Source organism: Rutidosis leptorrhynchoides, chromosome 3, assembly GCF_046630445.1.
Source record: "Rutidosis leptorrhynchoides isolate AG116_Rl617_1_P2 chromosome 3, CSIRO_AGI_Rlap_v1, whole genome shotgun sequence".
Classification (NCBI taxonomy): domain Eukaryota; kingdom Viridiplantae; phylum Streptophyta; class Magnoliopsida; order Asterales; family Asteraceae; genus Rutidosis; species Rutidosis leptorrhynchoides.
This window is the reverse complement of record NC_092335.1, coordinates 694,340,773-694,361,050: the sequence shown is the minus strand read 5'-3', so window position 1 is coordinate 694,361,050 and position 20,278 is coordinate 694,340,773. Positions and strand designations below refer to the sequence as shown.

Genomic DNA, 20,278 nt, shown 5'->3' with positions numbered 1-20,278 from the left:
GTATGTGTGGCGCAAGAAGACAGCACATAACATGTTTTGTTAATGTTGCTAAGTTAAGTAAGTTTATATCAACTTGTATTTATCTTTTAAGTATACTGATCCAGCCATGTCAATATGGTCATTGTTTCCTATTAACGAAAATGGCCTTTGGTATGCTTTGGAGAGTTTGAAAAGTTTTATATTCTGTCGCTATGAATGATCCAAGAGTTGGTAATATCTTAACATTCGATATCACGATTTTCGTTTTTTTTTTTTATATTATTCCAAAGTTGTAACCTGATAGAATACTCTATAAGTTGGTGTCACTAAATTGTCTTTGTCCTTTAGATTTAGATTCTTACTAAATTTCATTTACTATGTGAAACACGCAAGCTGGCTTATCAAATTAGGATTCTTCTAAAATCAGCTAGCTATCTATATTTGCGAAAACTTTTAGAGAAGATGATTGATAATGCGTAGATTTTAGGTCAATCGCCATACTTTCCACCCTGTATTCTAATGACAAAAAAAAAATAAAAAAATAAAAAAATAAATTAATTAATAATGACACATTACATTTGTCAAGTAACATATACATCATATTACAAAAAATATGAATATGTATTTACTTCTTTCAATAAGATGATTAACCCCAATTTTTAAACTCTAATTTCTAAACCCTAATTGCTAAATCATAAACCCTGGATATAAGGTTTAGGGTTTAGGTTTTAGGGTATAAGTTTTAGGGTTTAGGATTGGTTTAGGGTTAAGAGTTTAGGGTTGGTTTAGGGTTGGTTAAGGGTTTAGGTAGGGGTGAGTATGGAGCGGTTGGGGGCGGTTTTTTGCGGCACCCACCCCCATAACCAATACTTCGGTTAATAGATATTTTTAACCGTTCGGTTAGGTTAAAACGATTTGGTTAATTCGGTTAAATCGGTTAATGAATAGATTTAAAATGGTTAATTTGGTTAACCATTTATGTGTAAAAAAACTTCATGGGAAACTAACATTATATATATGATTAGGTCTTTTCTCATTTTTTTAAGTCAAAATAAAAATTAAATAGTGTATCTTTTACACTTCAGATTCAAGCAAAAATACATAAATGATTAAAATAATTATACATGGAAAGTTTTGAAAGTGTTAACTATTCTTCAAACCTTATTTATCAAAGAGTCATTGATATGTTAACACCAATATAACAATATTATTAGCAATATACTCCAAAATTCGGTTTCGAACAGAAGCCATGAGTCCATGGCCTTTTATATCCTTTTCATTTATTAAATGATAACCCGATAACACACACATAACACACACAGATTAACTGAGAATAATGCTACAACAAGCAATCAAACTAAAATTGGAACATAGTAATAAGTGTATATATGTGAATTAATTAGTTCACATTCTTTATATGATTTGGTCATTTCTATGATTTGGTCAGTGATACGTATGGACTATTCTTTACACGTAAAAAGTAATGATTTGTTCAATGATAATGGGGCGGGTCGGTTAATGTGGTGCGGATATCTATTATTTTCATAACCGCCCCACAAACTTCGGTTAATCCATTAGTGTTAACCACATCCACGGTTATAGGTTTGGTTTGGTTAATTCGGTTCGGTTTTATCGGTTAATACGGTTATGGTTCGGTTAATTCGGTTTCCTGCTCGGCCATAGGTTTAGGATTTGGGGTTTTTAGTTTTGAGTTTAGGGTTTATGAAAACTAAAACCCCAAACACTAATTTCTAAACCCCAATTTCTAAACCCTAATTTCTAAAATGTAATTGCTAAACCCTGGATATAGGCTTTAGGGTTTAAGGTTGGTTTAGGGATTAGGGTTTGGGGTTGATTTAGAGTTTAGGGTTTAGGATTACTTTAGGGTTTAGGGTTGGTTAAGGGTTTAGAGTTTAGTGTTTAGGGTTTAGGGTTTAGGAAAACTAAAACCATAAACCCTAATTTCTAAACCCCAAATTCTAAACACTAATTTCTAAACCCTAATTGCTAAACACTGGAAATAGTGTATATGGTTTAGGGTTGGTTTAGAGTGTCGTGTTTAGGGATGGTTTAAGGTTTAGCATTTAAAGTTAGTTTAGGGTTAATTTAGGGTTCAGGGTTGGTGAAGGGCTCAGGGTTTAGGATTTAGGATTTAGGATTTAGTGCTTAGGGTTTAGGGTTTATGATTGGTTTGGGGTTTAGGGTTTAGGATTGGTTTAGGGTTTGAGTTTTAAGGTTTAGGATTGGTTGAGGGTTTAGGGTTTAGGATTTAGGGCTTAGGGTTTAGAAAAAGTAAAACCATAAACACTAATTGCTAAACCATAAACCCTGGATATATGGTATAGGGTTTACGGTTTAGGGTTGTTTAGGGTGTAGTGTTTAGGGATGGTTTGGGGTTTAGGGTTTAGAGTTGGTTTAAGATTTAGGGTGAGTTTAGGGTTTAAGGTCTAGGGATGGTTAATGGTATAGGGTTTAGGATTTAGGGTTTAGTGTTTAGGGTTTATGTAAGATCCTGAATTTCCTGTTGATCGGGACGCCGTCTAAAATGGTGGGACGCCGTCCCAGTGTGAAGAGCTGGACGCCGTCCAGTAATTTGGACGCCGTTCAGATATACTGGCGGGCCTGCTGTCTTGTTTTTAGATATTTTAAAGGGGTATCTTGGTAATTTCACATGGGGGACGACTTAAAGGCCCCAAGATCAGTTTGGTGGAGAACTTTACTTCATTTCCACCTACCTTTTTCCTTTCACTTACATCCTAGAGAGAGATGAGACTTTTAGTATGAGAAATCTCAATCCAAGAAGGAAGAAGTTTGTTTCGGGTTAAAGCTCGAGTTTTAAAGTTGTTCATCTACTTCCTAGCTACATTTTGATCGTGGTGGTAAGTCTAACCTTGATTTTCTTACTTTAATTGTTTAAGGGTTAGGGTTTTGGTTAGTGATGAACTTAAAACCCATTTGCTTGTGCATTGGGGGTTTTTATTGGGTAAGATTGGGTCATGAGGACTCAAAGATGACTAACCTAGGGTTTCAAAGTGTAAATTGGTGTTGGTGAGACCTAAGTTGGTTAGTTAACTACTAGCACACCTAGATGTTATGTAAGTGGGTGTTATTTGGGTATGTGGTGACCCAAATGGGGGTGTGAACCTTGAAATGGGTCAAAATGATACTAGGATGGCGAGTGAGTTGGTTGACCAACTCGATTGTGTGATTGATTATATGCATATATATATAGGTACGTCGCGTTGAAGGTTGCGAGCTTGATCATCTCACCAAAGACGTTAAGGTGAGTGGAATAATTATGCGTATATGTATATGGCGAATTTATTTGTGAATGTTATGGTATGAACCACGAGCCGGTAGTACCATAGCATGTATGTGACGAGTATCAAGTGTGAACCACGAGCCGGTAGCACTATAAACAAGTGTGAACCACGAGCCGGTAGCACTATAAACAAGTGTGAACCACGAGCCGGTAGCACTATAAACAAAGTGTGAACCACGAGCCGGTAGCACTATAAAAGAGTGAGACTCAAATGCGTATGGTGTGAACCACGAGCCGGTAGCACCATAGCGTTATGGTTAACCATATTATGTTGTTGGATATTGTTTAGCATGCTATGTATATATATGTATATATTGTGTTGAGGATATACTAATGTGGTGTTGTGATAGTGTACGAGTTGTTAGCATTATGAGTATGACGGCATGCTAATTGAGTTATTTTATCGTATGAGGTATTTGGTGGGTGCGGTTGCAAATAGATGGGTTATATATGTGTATGTATAATTGTTGCACTCACTAAGCATTGCTTACCCTCTCGTTGTTTACCCTTTTTAGTTTCGGGCTTGGATAAAGGCAAAGGTATACGATTGGATTAGAGGCCTCCCGCTTGTTTTGGATAGGGGATGCTTTTGGGATGTTAGCTTTTGAAGTTTGGCCATGATGTGGGTAGTTTAACCCCAAACACCATGCTCTAGGTGTCGTTTGGAATTTAAACTCTTATGGTCGAACTTGTATTTTTGAACGAAACTCGTAAAACGGACGATGCGGGCCCGATGTTGTAAAACTTGGTTTTATTGCAGAAACTTCTTAGTTTTAATTATGTTGACATGTTGTAAAAGGGGTTTCGTCTAAAAGTGTCGGGAAGCGGGTTTTCCGCTCATGTGAGTTGGACCCGGGGAGCAGTATTATTTAGTTCATTGGGACGCCGTCCCAAAAGGTTGGACGCCGTCCAGACCTTCAGTACTGGACGCCGTCCAGAAATCTCGACGCCGTCCAGATGTATTGAAACAGAATTTTTTTTTTTTTGGGTCGTATTTTGGTATAACGAGGGTTGGGTTGTTACAGTTTATGGATTGGGTTTTAGAGTTGGTTTAGGATTTAAGGTTGGTTTAGGGTTTAGGATTGGTTTAGGGTTTAGGATTGGTTAAGGGTTTAGGATTTAGTGTATATGGTTTAAGATTTTAGAATTTTGAATGCATGTTTTAGGGTTGAAGGTATAGGGTTTATGGTTTAGTTTTTATATTTTACTGTTTAGGGTTTAAGGTTTAGAGTTTATGGTTTAGGGATTAGGGTTTAGGGTTTAGAATTGGTTAAGTGTTTTAAGTTTAGGGTTTAGGATTTAGGGTTTGGTGTTTAGGGTTTAAGGTTTAAGGTTTAGGTTTTAAATTTTAGAATGCATGTTTTTGGGTTGAAGGTATATGGTTTAAGGTTTAGTGTTTATAATTTATTGTTTATAGTTTAGGTTTAGCGTTTAGGGTTTAGGGGTGGTTAAGGGTTTAGGATTTAGAGTTTAGTGTTTTGGATGTAGGGTTTAGGGATTTGGGTTTATGTTTGATTTAGGGTTTAGGATTTAGGGATGGTTTAATGTTTAGGGTTTAGGATTGGTTTAGGGTTTAGGGTTTAGGATTGGTTAAGGGTTTAGGGTTTAAGATTTAGGGTTTATGGTTTAGTGTTTATGTTTTAAGGTTTAGGGTTTAGGTTATAGGTTTAGTGTTTTTGTTTAACATTAGTATCTATTGATAGGGTTTAGTGACTACATGTTTAGTGGGTCTATAATGTTTTACGGTTTAGGGTTTAGTGGGTGATCATTATAATTCGCGGGTTTTGGGTTTAGATTTAGGGTTTAGGGTTTAGATTCTAGGGTTTATATTTTAGGGTTTAGGGTTAGGGTTTAGGTTAGGTTTTAGATTTAGGGTGTAAGGTTTAGAGTTTAGGTTTAGAGTTTAGGGTTTAGATTTAGGGTCTAGGTTAGGGTTTAGGGGTTTAGATTTAGGGTTTAGGGTTTAGATTTTAGGGTTTAGAGTTTAGGTTTAAGGTTTAGATTATAGGGTGTAGGATTGTGGGTTTAGATTTAGGGTTATTGTAGGGTGTAGGGTTTAGATTTAGGGTTTAGGGTTTGAATTTTAAGGTTTAGAGTTTAGGTTTAGGGTTTTGGGTTTAGAGTTTAGGTTTAGGTTTAGGTTTTGGGTTTAGATTTAAGGTTTAGATTTTAGGGCTTAAGGTTTATGGTTAGGGTTTAGATTTAGTTTTTAATTCAAAAGATTTAGAAGAGTTTAGGGTTTAAGGTGTAGGGTTTAGATTTTAGGGTGTAAGGTTTAGATTTTATGGTTAAATTATAGAGTTTAAGGTTTAGGTTAGGGTTACCTAATATTATCATATGAGATCTGCAATCTGTACATTGGTTTTACTAATTAAATCTGTAATCTGTATAAAATGATGTATTTTTACTATCATTTTAAGGTATGATTTAACTAATCTTAAATCATGTTGAATATTTAATGTGTTTTTAAAAGTAATGTAACCAGTACATGTAACCTATAGTTTGTGTTTAGTTCTACCTTCTACTATAACTTTATCATCTGAACATTACCACGAACAATCAACTTAGTAGTCACGATGGCGCGTTGAATGTAACTAATACATGATTCACGTTAATTGTATTCAATATGAGCTATTGAGTTTTGTCAACGCTTATCGTCGTGTAAAAAATTATACAGTAATTCATAACATATAGCTGTGTCTCTACACCTATATCATTTCAGACATCACAAATTATTTGATGCACATAATTGAATTTAGTTACTTGTATTGAAAGAAGCAATGAGTTGGTGAATTAATACATGATAGGAGTTTTGAATGAAACGAATTCATTAACCAATTTAGGATCCGCTCCCGATCCAAAAACTTGCTCAAGTTTGATGTTAACGGAAGCATGTATAAACTTAACACCTTCCAAATACAATATAATATAATAAAATATGATATTAATAAATGATTTCAACTTTCAAAATAACAACAACAACAACAACAACGAAACTCAATACCACATGAGTGGTGTATGGGGAAGTGAGATGTAGACAATCCTTCCCATATCCGAGAATAAATACAAGTCATTTCTCCACCCAGAGTGAAAACACTCTCAAGAGTTGGGAAAGTCATCCCTCTCTTTATTCGACGGATAAAGAGGTTGCTTCCGAGAGAACATCCGGCCTTCAAGTAGGAAAAAATATTTTTTTTAAAAATAGAATAAAAATAATAATAGACGCCTTGAAAATGGTAGAATCAAATTTTCATGAGTTTTAAATCATGTCTGGAATTTAATTTAGGTTCTAAGAGTCAGTCAAGTCGTCAATATATCGACGATTGTTGTCGACTCAATAGAGCCGTTATTTCAACTTTCAAAAATCCCGCGAAATCGCGGGTCTTTAACTAGTTTAATAGATATTTTATGATTAAAAATATATAAATAAAATCGAGAAACAATTGCTACTCGTCCTCAAATCATAAAACTTTGTACCTCAACATATATATATTTGTTTAATTATTACTCCGTATTAATAAAAAAAAAAAAAAAAATTACTCCGTATTACTTTTGGACTTATGGTTGACACGGGTCACGTTGCCTTGTTTTCTCTGTGGAACCATGGTCTTTGTGACCTTGATACCGTTTAATTGTTTTTAATACAATTGAATCCCACCGATTACTCACCCGATAATTAATAAAGTATCTTTTCTACTTTATGGTTGGTAATATTTTAATATCAATCATGTTTGGGATATCATTTTCCACTTTTTTAAGTATAGCTTTTATGATAATAAAATAAGATATTACTTCTGCATAAATTACAGTAAGATTTAAGATACATTTGACTTGCAATATTAAAAAAAAAAAAAAAAAAAAAAAAAAAAGTAGATGAAGAAAATAAATAAGGGTACGATAATAAGCTTTTATTACTCGTATTATTTTTAAAAGTTTTTCTAATGGTAGCCCTTAGGGCTATCCTTAAGGGTATAACTTCCAACTAAATTTTAGTAACTGCTCCTATATTCAACTGTTTAATTTATTTGCAAAATTTTTGACATAAAACTGCAACCCACGTTCATATATATCATAAAAAGTCAATGCATTTATCTTCCATTATTTTAGCAGAAAACATTAAATTCACTTAATTATACGATGTACACAATTAAATTAATTAGTAAATTAGAGATGTATTACTTGAAAAGGAGGGAGTATTACTACTTTCATTTCATTGAAGCCAGACTTTACTGCATCCACATCTAAATGGATAAAGTAAGGCTACTTTTTGATTTTAAACTCGAAGACAATTTATGTTCCTTATATTTTTCACTTGAAAAGACCAACAATAATTCAATAAGAATACCAACATAATTACATAAACAGATACTCCCTACTAATTGTTAAAACAACATGAAGACATACAATAATTGTTAAAACCCAAGACTTTCGTAATTCGTACAAACCTTGCACATGCTTATTATTCTCCAAATTATACTTTTTAACTATTAGAAACCAATTGTGCTCAAACTCTTCGACCGAATTCATCCTATAGAGGATATAAAAATCATGACACCAATTTTGATATTCGGTACGAAGAAGTGCAGTAAACCAACAACTGAATTTAGAAGAGATATGCCATATGCAATAGCTATGTTTTGTAGTTGCCATTTCAATCGCAATTGCTCCAGACATCCACCTATCTTGATCCGTGATGATTGTTTTTGATGGCTTTTTCATTGTAGTTACAAAAGTCTGCATATATAATATAAGTTAGTAAGAAAACATAACGTATAAATTACATATGTATGTTAAAGATATACCTTCATTAACCACCTAAATGTATTTGTGGTCTCGTTCCGAAGAAGTGCACTTCCGAACAATACGGTCTTGCCATAATTATTAACTCCAACAAAAAGTGCACAAGACATGTCATAGGCATTAACTTTGTAAGTGGTATCAAATACAACTACATCACCATACTTTTCATACCATTCATAACTTTGTGGATGACACCAAAACAAGTTTTCTAACCTCTTTTCTGCATCTAACGTGTAAACATACTGAAAATTCTTATCTTGTAGTTTTGAATTTTCCATGTACTCAATTAGGTCCACTGCATCACTAGCTCCATGCAATCTACTCACTTTAGCAAATAAGTTATGAACATCTTTTTCAAGGAAAGAAAGATCTCCATGTTTTACTTGTTTTTGAAGCTCCATGACTCGAACTATTTGTTGAACTTTAAGTCCAGCTTCTTTGTATAACAATATCTGTTGTTCATCCTCGGGAGTGATAATACGGTTGACGGGAAGAAAACGCATTGCTTCCGGAGAAAATAATTCATGATTATGTTCCTTCACGAATTTTGTAATATGCCATTCTTCGGGAAATATATCATAGCTTCTTTTAAAAGTAAGGCGCATATGAGCATTACATCCACATCTAATTGACTCTCTTTTTCTATGATGCTTTGATTTTAACTGTTTTTTCCCTCCACGATGACAGTAAATATCACGTCGTACTGTCCTATTTTTTTCTTCTGTCAGATCTATCTTTACGTACAACAAAACCGTTTTGCTTGGCACAACTTTCATACATAACAAATGCTTCTTGAAATGTAGAAAAGGTTTGCCCAACGAAAGGTTCGTTAATTTGTGATTGGCCAATGGATAATTCAACATCTTCATCGATAGGAGGAAGGTTTAAATCTAACATAGTATACCTGTGTTAAATATCATTAAGTGGATGCCAACAACTCATAACCCAAAAACTACCATTACAAAAATAAAGCAAGCCGTATCATACAGTAATTGAAAAGGAATAAAAGTTAAAAATAAAAAATGAAATGGATGAATGTAATGTATCAATCCATATGTAATTGCGAACAGTAATATACATATCCATATTAAAAAGTTAAAACTCATAATATACATTCCGTTTACATTAACATATATTAATCCATATGATACTATGCAAATCGAACTTTATTGAACTCAATTACCTCTTGAAAGTGAATGAAGAATGAAGTTGGTCTTGATTTTTAACTTATATACTTTGAGTTATCTGCAAATTGTGAATGAAAAAGTACAGACACGTTTTCTCCTTTTTGCTTTTAATAAAGGAAAAATGGGGGAAATCCAATTGTTAAAAGCACTTTGACTAGAAACAGTTAACAAATACGTGTGTGATTTTATTATGATTTTCTATTTTCTATTTATTTATTGGTAGTTGGAAGTTAACCTTAAGATAGCTCTAAGGGCTACAATTAGAAAAACTCTATTTTTAATATAGTTTTTTTTTTTTTAAATATAGTTGTTATAGTTAACTAATAACTTATATAAGTGATTTTTTTTTCCAAAAGTATGATAATAATTAATAGTTAATAATTTCTTACTCTCAATTTATGTATAGTAAATCACTTTCTTTTCTATCAAGAAATACCAATGTATTTTATCTACCCTGATTTATAGCTAAGAATCTAAAACCGAAATAGATTTAAATTTAAATTAAATGTTTGGAAAGGGCCAGAGTATTATATTAAGATAGTAACAGTATATTATAATTAATGAAATTATAGTTATTGATTTGCAATATTATAGATTTAAATTTAAATTTAATTAATCAAATTACTTCTGCATAAGACATATTACGGTAAGATTTAAGATACATTTGCCTTGCAATATAAAAAAAAAAAAAAAAAAAAAAAAGTAGATGAGGAAAATAAATAAGGGTACGATAATCAGCTTTTATTATTATTATTTTTACTATAGTTATTATATATAGTTATAGTTATAGTTATTATAGTTAACTAATAACTTATATAAGTGATTTTTTTTTTTTTTTCAAACGTATGATAATAATTACAGTAATAGTTAATAATTAAAAATTAAAAATTAATAATAATATTACTCTGAATATTTTTAGACATAAAAAAAAGTGAATAAATAATTTGAAACTGGTTTAACCTAAATGTATGGTAAATCACTTTCTTTTTTATCAAGAAATACCAATGTATTTTACGATATCATAATTAATTAAAAGTTCTGGTTTTAAAAAATAATATTATAATTAATGAATAAATATAAATATAAATAAATTACTCCGTATATTTTAGTAAATGAAAACCATTTCCTTTACAAACAACGCACATATAAACCGCCTCTGGTGTTTCCAGTCTAGACTATATACGTTTAGCGCCAGTATAAATAGGCTTCCATCTATTCATCACTTCGTCAAACTCAAAATCAACTCAAATTATCAATCAAATCAAATTAATTTATTGAAAATGGATACAAAAATCGGTGCTCTAGAAGTTGTTACTTCCCCTAACGGCAATCTCGGTTGCCCTGCCACAATCAACGGCGGTGCATCTTGTGTACAATCATCCACCGTACCATTCAACTCCGGCGAAGCTACTCTCGGCCGTCACCTTGCTCGCCGTCTCGTTCAAATCGGCGTTTCCGACGTCTTCTCTGTTCCAGGTAATTATTTATTTTTTTTTTTTTTTACAACGATGAACCTACGATTTTATCTCACGTGAACGTATATAGTTTACATGTATAGAAACGTTACACGTGGTTTCTCTTACAATTTATTTTTAAATTCGTAAATTTACAACCTACTATCTACAATCTACAATGAACTCATTCAATTCACATACTAATGTTGTTTGATCAGGTGACTTTAATCTAACTTTGCTTGATCATCTAATTGATGAGCCTGGGCTCAATCTGGTTGGCTGTTGTAATGAACTGAATGCCGGATACGCTGCTGACGGTTATGCTAGGGTTCGTGGTGTTGGTGCGTGTGTTGTTACGTTTACTGTTGGTGGATTAAGCGTGCTTAATGCTATTGCTGGCGCGTATAGTGAGAATTTGCCTGTGATTTGTATTGTTGGTGGACCAAATTCAAATGATTATGGAACCAACAGAGTTCTTCATCATACGATTGGTTTGCCAGATTTTAGTCAGGAGCTTCGTTGCTTTCAGACTGTCACTTGCTTTCAGGTATAAAATTTGAAACTCGTTAAGGTTGTAAATCTGTTTGTTAATCCGCGTGTGCCTATGTATGTGTAGTAGTTTGTGATATAAAATGATTCTCCAGCATAACCATAGAAATCAGAGTATTACACTTGTGGATCTAAATTAATTGGTTCTAATTATTAGTTATTGTGATCAGTGGCGGATCCAGGAAATTTTTTCACCGGGGGCGAAATTTTTTTCTAAACGTAGAGATTTTTTTTGGGCAAAATATGGAGTTTTTGGGGCAACATATAGAGGTTTTTGAGCAAAATTTAGAGATTTTTGGGCAAAATACTAAGATTTTGGGGCAAAATATGAAGGGTTTGGGGAAAAAAAAATTCCACCCGGGTCAAAATCGAAAAACCGAAAAAATTTATACTAAAAATTGCAAATCCACTGGGGGCGCGGCCGACCCACCCTTCATAGGTCCGCCCCTGAATTTGTGATTTTACTTATTGTTAAATTATTATTTGATGTTAGCTCTGTATACGTTTATGTTTATTTTGTTATTGTATTATAATAATAATGATGATGATGATGATGATGATGATGATGATGATGATGATGATATTAATATTATTATTATTATTATTATTATTATTATTATTATTATTATTATTATTATTATTATTATTATTATTATTATTATTATTTATAGATTATAGATTAACTGATTTGATTATATTACTTTTAAATTAAATAATGACTTGTTTCTGCGACTAGATATAAGGTATAAGGTGGTGTGCACTTGTAATGTACTAATACTTGAAACATTGAATAGTTGTGTAAAATAGCTACACATAACACATTGAATATAGGTATAAGGTGGTGTGCACTTGTAATGTACTAATACTTGAAACATTGGAATTGTTTGGTTAACTTATTAGTGTTTTGAATGCAGGCTGTGGTGAATAACTTGGAAGATGCTCACGAGCTAATTGATACAGCAATTGCTACTGCTTTGAAAGAGAGCAAGCCTGCATATATCAGCATTGGTTGTAATCTGCCAGCAATTCCTCATCCTACTTTTAGCCGAGACCCGGTTCCATTTTCCTTAGCCCCAAAGTATGTTTTACATATAGCCTTCAGAGTCTTGCACCTTTTCATTTTATAAATGTTGTAGTAGATTATTATATGTGCTTTGAATTTATAGATATTTCTAATGGTTTAGGTTGAGTAATAAGATGGGTTTGGAAGCAGCTGTTGAGGCTGCAGCAGAATTCTTAAACAAGGCGGTGAAGCCTGTGATGGTTGGTGGACCTAAACTGCGTGTTGCACGCGCATGCCAGGCTTTTGTTGAATTGGCAGATGCTTCGGGTTATGCTCTTGCGGTAATGCCATCTGGAAAAGGGCTAGTTCCAGAGAACCATCCTCACTTCATTGGGACATATTGGGGTGCTGTGAGCACTGCATTCTGTGCAGAAATTGTTGAATCGGCTGATGCTTACGTGTTTGCTGGTCCTATATTCAATGATTACAGCTCTGTTGGTTATTCTCTATTACTTAAGAAAGAGAAGGCCCTAATCGTTCAACCTGATAGGGTCGTAATTGGAAATGGCCCAACTTTTGGGTGTATTTATATGAAGGATTTCTTACAAGCTCTAGCCAAGAGGGTTAATAAGAACACCACCGCTTATGAGAATTACCATCGTATTTTCGTTCCTGAAGGACACCCTCTAAAGTGTGTCCCGAAGGAGCCATTGAGGGTTAATGTTCTTTTTGAACATATACAAAAGATGTTGTCAAGTGACACAGCTGTAATTGCTGAAACAGGTGACTCCTGGTTCAATTGCCAGAAGCTAAAATTGCCACAAGGATGTGGGTAAGTATCAAATAGGATGTTACAAATTCTACACTTGCAATTTTTCATTGTATTTGATTATTCAAAACGGATATTGTAGGTATGAATTCCAGATGCAATACGGGTCGATTGGGTGGTCAGTTGGTGCTACCCTTGGGTATGCACAAGGTGCAACTGATAAGAGAGTGATTGCATGTATTGGTGATGGCAGCTTCCAGGTATATACAACTTAACATAAATCTCCTTCAGGTTTAATGGTCTGAATTGATAATTTTTGAGATAATTTGTTTTAACCGCAGGTTACAGCTCAAGATGTGTCAACAATGCTGCGATGTGGGCAAAATACCATCATCTTCCTGATAAACAATGGCGGTTACACTATTGAAGTAGAGATACATGATGGGCCTTACAATGTGATCAAGAATTGGAACTACACTGGATTAGTTGATGCAATTCACAATGGGGAGGGCAAGTGCTGGACAACAAAGGTAAGATACTCTTATGGAACACCGCGGAGGTGGCAATATTGGTTCATATTTATGAACAAGTTGAGATAGGTGCTATCTCAAATGGGTTAGATGTGCTAAAAATAGCTTATATACAGACAGGCCAAACGGGCTGAAATTGAATGTGATTCCCCTAAAAAGTTTTCTTTTCAAAGATATATGTATTCTTGTAAAAGATTGTTTTGGTTATTCAAAATCAACGCATTAGTTAATGTAACTCGATTCTGACCTGTTTTAAGCCTTAATTCTAGAAAGGAGAAATATATTTTGACCCATTATCCAACACGCCCATTCATCCATCCTTGCTCATAATGTACAACAAGAAAACTCACTAGAAAATATTAAATTTTGTAGGTGTTTTGTGAGGAAGACTTGATTGAAGCAATAGAGACAGCAGAGGGTGATAAAAAGGATTGCTTGTGCTTTATTGAAGTGATTGTTCACAAGGACGATACTAGCAAAGAGTTACTCGAGTGGGGTTCAAGAGTCTCTGCTGCAAACAGCCGTCCTCCAAACCCTCAGTAAAGTCTTTTCTTTCTGATGGTTGGTTACTCTTAATTGTCAAAATAACAAGCATTAATGAGCTTGGAATTCTTATTACAAGTATCTTTATTTCAAATTTTTTTTTTTTTTTTTTTCATTAAGAGCATAATAAGTACTGTCTTTTAAGTTGTTTTTCTTTTGAGTAATATGAGAATGGTTTATTGCATTGAAATTGCTATCTTACCTGTTACCTTTTGTTTATCGTTTTATTTTTACCTTAAAGCTCTTCTTGTTCCTTTTCATCTATGATTATAAACATTAATGTATTGATGTATATATTTCATATAGAAGTTCAGATCCCTATATGTAAGCATATAGCGTATAAAACTGTTCAAGTACTTTGATTGTTTCAAAGTAGTCTAATTATATGAACCTCACAATGTTACTCTGTTATCATCTACGGTAGAAACTTTGGCAAAAAGACTGGTTATGCTTGGTGCATAATTAAAAGATACTGTTAAGCCACATTGTTTCTAGATTATTATGTATACATGTTAAAAAGAAAGTGTCTTTAAATTAGGTGATTCCTTGAGTTTAAGATCCTTCATTATTGTCACTACAGAGAGTTCATATAGAGCATTTGAAATGTTGCAATATCTCCGGTCACCAAAAAGTGCACTTGTGAAAGTATAAGATTAATGTTTGGTTCATATTAACATATCAAATTAAGCAAATGAAGCAACATTGGGTTAGTTTACGTCTTGATCCATATGACTGACATCAAAAGCATACATTGTTTCGTCAAATGTTACGTCCTTTGCAAGATAGAATTGACGATAAAAATACAGAGGTGAACCATATATATATATAGAGTGGCTAAGAATGGAAATCTAAGAGAAGAAGCCGAAAGTGTCAAGGATGGTGGTGTGAAGTGGGTCACTCAAATGGGTAACCCAGTTGTTGAGTGGGCCCTTTCCAGTGGCTGCAGCTTGGACAGCAAACCCGAGGAATGCCACCATGGCAAGACGGGCGTGTTTAATCTCTGCCAACTGAAGGGTCGCCTTCTTCTCTGGGTCGCTGGCCAAGTTTAACGGATCAAATGGACCACCTGGGTAGAGCCTCTTTTCGGGTTCAAGTTCAGCATTTCTTTGAAACTCGATGAACCCAATAACCAAAACCTCGATCCAGATTAAAGTGGTGATTGAGAAGGGAAGTGGTTGGCCAAAATAAGATGATCCATCAATAAGTTCCACCTAAGAAAGATCACGGGAAAAAATCAAATCTTTTTTTAAGCTAATAAGGTTATTTATAATCTGATAAACAATCTTAACTTTCCTTGTTAAAATACAACTTTCATTATATGCTAAAGATTCACACCTATGATAGGTAATGAACATAGTCCGCCTTGACTAATATCCGATAAATTCAGAACGATCTCTACTTTATGATCTAGCTAGCTATATTTCAGTTAAAATTTTCGAAACCAAAGACATGAATTTGTAAATTAAATAGGAAAATATTTAAGTAAAGGCATGACTTCAAGAGAACTTGTAAGGATTCTTTGTCGCATTATGCAAAGTACGATAGTTGTAAAGCTGAACTTATTCACTTTATCTACTCTGAAACTATTCACTTGATCAAGTTTTTTACGTAGTCAACAAATGACAAAATTACGCTCGTCGTCCCTCAACTTGTTCCCAACCTTCTCAGGTCATCCTTAAACTTTTTTTTTGCTGACGTCGTCCCTAAACTTGTAATTCGTAACTCTGGTCGTCCCTCCGTCTATATTCCGTCCAATTTGTCTGTTAAACTGACTCATGTGCGAATCATGTGAGGGTATTTTAGTCTTTTTAACTCTTTTACTCCTTTTAATCCTGATTACAAGTTCAGGGACGTCGGGCGTAATTTTTCCTTTATATCTAATTTTATATTTCCACATTTTCTCCAACTTATTTCGTCTTTAATCTTCATCTTCTCCAACAAAATTCTCTAAAATAAATTCAAAATTAAAACCCACATATATTCAATTTCACTCTTCGATCGATGCATAAATAATAAAAAACAAAAACATAATTTAAACCCACCTATATTCAATCTCACTCTTTTACCCTCTCTGTTTAACAAATCCTTAAAAAATTTGAAATCTCTTACACTTGAATTTATCTTTTTTTACTTTGACAGCAGTTAAAAATCCACAGCAACATCAAACACCTTTATACACAAAATTAGGAAACTAATATATGAAACCTCACTTGAATTTATCTGATGTAACTGTACCATTCCAAATGTTAGTCGATTGCAACCTCTCAACCGTCACCAGCGGACCACCGATCACCACCACAATATCCGGTCACCACCATAAGGGTTTCAATCTGTATTTTTTTACTGGCTACGAACTGGGTCTCTCGAATTATACAAAAAGATATAATTTTTAAAGGTACTTTTTTCACAATCGCAAATCTTATGACTGGGTCTCTGAATTTTACAGAATAGATTGAATTTTTATTGATGCGTTTCCTCCATCAATTTTTTGAGCTTATTGGAAGTGGGTTTCTCGATTTAGATAAAAAGATTGAATCTTTTTCACTTTTGTGGGTCTGATTTTGCTTGAGTTTCATGGACCGATGTTGTAGATGATGGATCTTTAAAGTGAAGATGATTTAATTGTGTGGCTGCAAGTGAATGGTAGAGAAGGGATAAGGAAGAAAGAGATGAATTAAGAAATGAAATGGTTAAGTAAATAACGAGATAAAAAGTAAGGAAAGTGAGGGACGACCCGGGCAATTTTGTTGAGAGTTTAAAAGGAGTAAAACAGGAAAATGACTGAAATACCCTCACATGTTTTGCACATGTTTTAGGTTAACAGAAAAAGAGACGGAAAATTAACATAAGGACGACATGAGTTACAAAATTGAAGTTTAGGGACGACCTCAGCAAAAAAAAAAGATTAGGGACGACCCTGGAAGGTTGGGAACAAGTTGAGGGACGACGAGCGTAATTTTGTCTTAACAAATTGACACCTATCATATATTATTATTGTTTGCTCAAACAAAATAAAAGGCATAACATAATATTATATGGATTAATAACACATATGAAAGGACCCGTTCATATACATTATAAACGATTCACAATAGTTGATTACATCGCGAGGTATTTGACCTCTATATGATACATTTTACAAATATTGCATTCGTTTTTAAAAGACAAACTTTCTTTACAATGAAAGTTGACGGCATGCACACCATTTCATAATACATCCAACTATAATTGACATAATAATAATCTTGATGAACTCAATGACTCGAATGCAACGTCTTTTAAAATATGCCATGAATGACTCCAAGTAATAATATCCTTAAAATAAGCTAATGCACAGCGGAAGATTTCTTTAATACCTGAGAATAAACATGCTTTAAAGTGTCAACCAAAAGGTTGGTGAGTTCATAGGTTTATCATAACAATCATTTCAATATATTAATAGACCACAAGATTTTCGTTTATAAATATACGTACACTCGCAAGTGTATAAAAGTATTCTATAAGTTGTATTATTTTGTAATAATAATTATTATTATTCTATAAAAAAATAATAATATTTATATTTACTAAAAATGTTATTATGATAAAATGATAATACTAACATAATAGTAATAATGATATTTTATAATAACAATGATATTTCTATTAAAATAATAACGACGATAGTAATAATAATCATTTTAACAATAATACTAAAATTCAGTTGACTATAACTTCTAATCCGTTCATCGAAACCATTCGATATCTAAATGAAAAGTTCTTAACTTTTTGCTAGCTTTCCAATGACATGCATATCATATACCCTATCTCAGTAGCATATGTATCTAATTCAGGATTCAACAAACCTATCTAAGGACAATATCGAATGTACAAGCATGCATAATCCTATATACTCGAGCACTAGTCAGGGATACACTATTGATATATAAAAGTTAAGTTATGAGTGCTCACGTATCAATATTGAGATTCAATATTGCAGAAAAGTACGTAGACGCAACGGAGATGATAAACACTAGATTGACCTCACAAGCATACCTATGAACCATACCCATCACCTCCATAGCTATAACCCATAATTTCCTTAGCTTCGACTCATTCAAAAAAACTATTTTGAAATCACTCGGACATCACTCCGTCGTAATATTTTATGTATACTAATAATATCTTGAAATAATACAGAGCAAATATATATATATATATATATATATATATATATATATATATATATATATATATATATATATATATATATATATATATATATATATATATATATATATATATATATATATAAAAATCGATTGAGAGAGATAAGAGAAATATATTTTCAAGTTTCTATGAAATAATGAAATCTATTGAATTCTATTTATAATAGATTTTTGAATTATTAAAGTATGAATTATTAAAGTGAATTATTAAAGTATGAATTATTAAAGTGAATTATTAAAGTATGAATTATTAAAGTGAATTATTAAAGTATGAATTATTAAAGTGAATTATTAAAGTTAAAGTAAAGTAAAAGTAAAGTAAAGGTAAAGTAAAGGTAAAGTTAAAGTATAGTAAAAGTATAAAAACTATGTATGTATAATACGCGTATAAATATATATAATATTAATTTAAATCGTTATATATATTTAATGAAATAAAATAGAAATATCGTTATATTTATTATACTGGTTAAGTAATGAGTTGTCAAAAGTGGTTCTAGATATTTATAAAAATTATATACGTTTTAATAATAAAGTTCTTTTTAAACTAAAAACGTTTTTGTACGTTTGAAAATAGATTAATAGAATATTATGGAAACCAATTCTCCACTAGCTTTTGTCTAACTTTCGTAAATGACACTTTTTATTTTTATTTATAAATAGTTTTACAAATTATTCCGAATATCGTTAAGAGGAATAGATTTTCTCAAATCATAGTGGACCTCTCAACAGAGACTTGTAATCATAATTCAATGTTTCTGATAATTCAATCATTTAATATATTTTTTTTAATTTCGTCGATAATCATATTGAAACAAATACGTTCATATAAAGCATTATACGTTTAAATACTTTGTTGACATTTTCAATTTATAACATATACACATATACATACATATTCATATATGTTCATTTAATGGTTCGTGAATCATTGGAATTTGGTCGAGGTTTAAATGAATGTATAAACATAGTTTAAAATCCATGAGATTTAACTTAACAAACATTTCTTATCGTGTCAGAATAATATAAAGATAAAGTTTAAATTTAGCCGAAAATTTCCGGGTCGTCACAGTACCTACCCGTTAAAGAAATTTCGTCCCCGAAATTTGATAGAGGTCGTTATGGCTAACAATGAGAATGTTATTATGACGATTATGAAGTTTTATCATGTCTAAGAAGTATGGATAAAATAATTCGATTACTCGAAGCGTATGAGGAAAGTTATCGTAAATGAAGGAAATAAGATTATAGTGATTCGTCATATCTTTTGACGTCATCACAATTGATCTCCGAATTTAAAGAAAAACTTTGTAATCTATGTTGGATTTGATGCTTCGGTGATTAAGGAGATTATGATTCTCTTCGAATTAATACGATAATCCATCTTGATTTCTCTGTCGGGTATTTCACTATAAATCCACCTCCTTCGTTTCCTTACAACTCACACCTTCTATTCTTTCTCCCTCAACTCATATTTTAAAGTATTTGTCAATATGCTTCATCCAGTACTGATTCTCGATATATGATGTTTTGCGAGGTGTATATAAAATAGCTTTATATTTCAGCAGGAGATACTATTAAATACGATACAATTTTATACAAGATATTTATTTATTTAGAGAATGGATATACTTAAATCTTGCTACAACACTTATAGGCAGTGTACCTAATCGTACAGTAGTGTAGTTTTTAGTAAGTCCGGTTCGTTCCACAGGGAAAATCTTTAAACAAAGCTTAACGCTATATTAGTTTACTTTTATAAAAATACAAATATATATATAAGTAATATTATTATTATAAAGAGGGGTTTTTACCGTTTAATGACCGGTTTGTCGATTTTAAAACTTTAGTCGCAGTTAAAACCAAATGTAAAATAATAAATAAATACAAGACTTAATTTAAAGCGTAAAGTAAATAACGATAATGAAATTGCG

General features: G+C 32.4%; 3 protein-coding genes across 3 annotated transcripts in view; 1 reads left to right on the top strand and 2 right to left on the bottom strand.

Annotated features, from left to right (window-relative positions):
• Positions 1-7,805: 7,805 nt before the first annotated feature.
• On the bottom strand, positions 7,806-8,970 carry LOC139902754 (protein FAR1-RELATED SEQUENCE 11-like). Its single transcript, XM_071885355.1, has 3 exons — positions 8,104-8,970; positions 7,949-8,035; positions 7,806-7,829 (listed from the first exon to the last, which is right to left on the bottom strand). Exons 1-3 carry the CDS (start codon positions 8,968-8,970, stop codon positions 7,806-7,808), a joined length of 978 nt encoding a protein of 325 aa, XP_071741456.1.
• A 1,468-nt stretch (positions 8,971-10,438) lies between these two features.
• Positions 10,439-14,355, top strand: LOC139899543 (pyruvate decarboxylase 2). Its single transcript, XM_071882373.1, has 7 exons — positions 10,439-10,764; positions 10,961-11,289; positions 12,206-12,369; positions 12,476-13,126; positions 13,206-13,323; positions 13,405-13,593; positions 13,966-14,355. Exons 1-7 carry the CDS (start codon positions 10,569-10,571, stop codon positions 14,134-14,136), a joined length of 1,818 nt encoding a protein of 605 aa, XP_071738474.1. The 5' UTR covers positions 10,439-10,568; the 3' UTR covers positions 14,137-14,355.
• A 629-nt stretch (positions 14,356-14,984) lies between these two features.
• LOC139899542 (chlorophyll a-b binding protein CP29.1, chloroplastic-like) overlaps positions 14,985-20,278 on the bottom strand; it is a 34,624-nt gene continuing 29,330 nt past the window's right edge. The window contains exon 2 of the mRNA XM_071882372.1: positions 14,985-15,347. Coding sequence (XP_071738473.1) covers positions 14,985-15,347 — 363 coding nt within the window. The remainder of the gene's footprint in view (positions 15,348-20,278) is intronic.

Coding starts and splice junctions, on each gene's coding strand:
- LOC139902754 (XM_071885355.1), bottom strand. CDS start 8,970: ATGAAGATGTTGAATTATCCATTGGCCAATCACAAATTAACGAACCTT. Junction 8,036..8,103: donor CATTTAGGTGGTTAATGAAG/GTATATCTTTAA, acceptor TTATATATGCAG/ACTTTTGTAACTACAATGAA. Junction 7,830..7,948: donor GAGCAATTGCGATTGAAATG/GCAACTACAAAA, acceptor TATCCTCTATAG/GATGAATTCGGTCGAAGAGT.
- LOC139899543 (XM_071882373.1), top strand. CDS start 10,569: ATGGATACAAAAATCGGTGCTCTAGAAGTTGTTACTTCCCCTAACGGC. Junction 11,290..12,205: donor AGACTGTCACTTGCTTTCAG/GTATAAAATTTG, acceptor TTTTGAATGCAG/GCTGTGGTGAATAACTTGGA. Junction 13,324..13,404: donor TTGGTGATGGCAGCTTCCAG/GTATATACAACT, acceptor TTTTAACCGCAG/GTTACAGCTCAAGATGTGTC.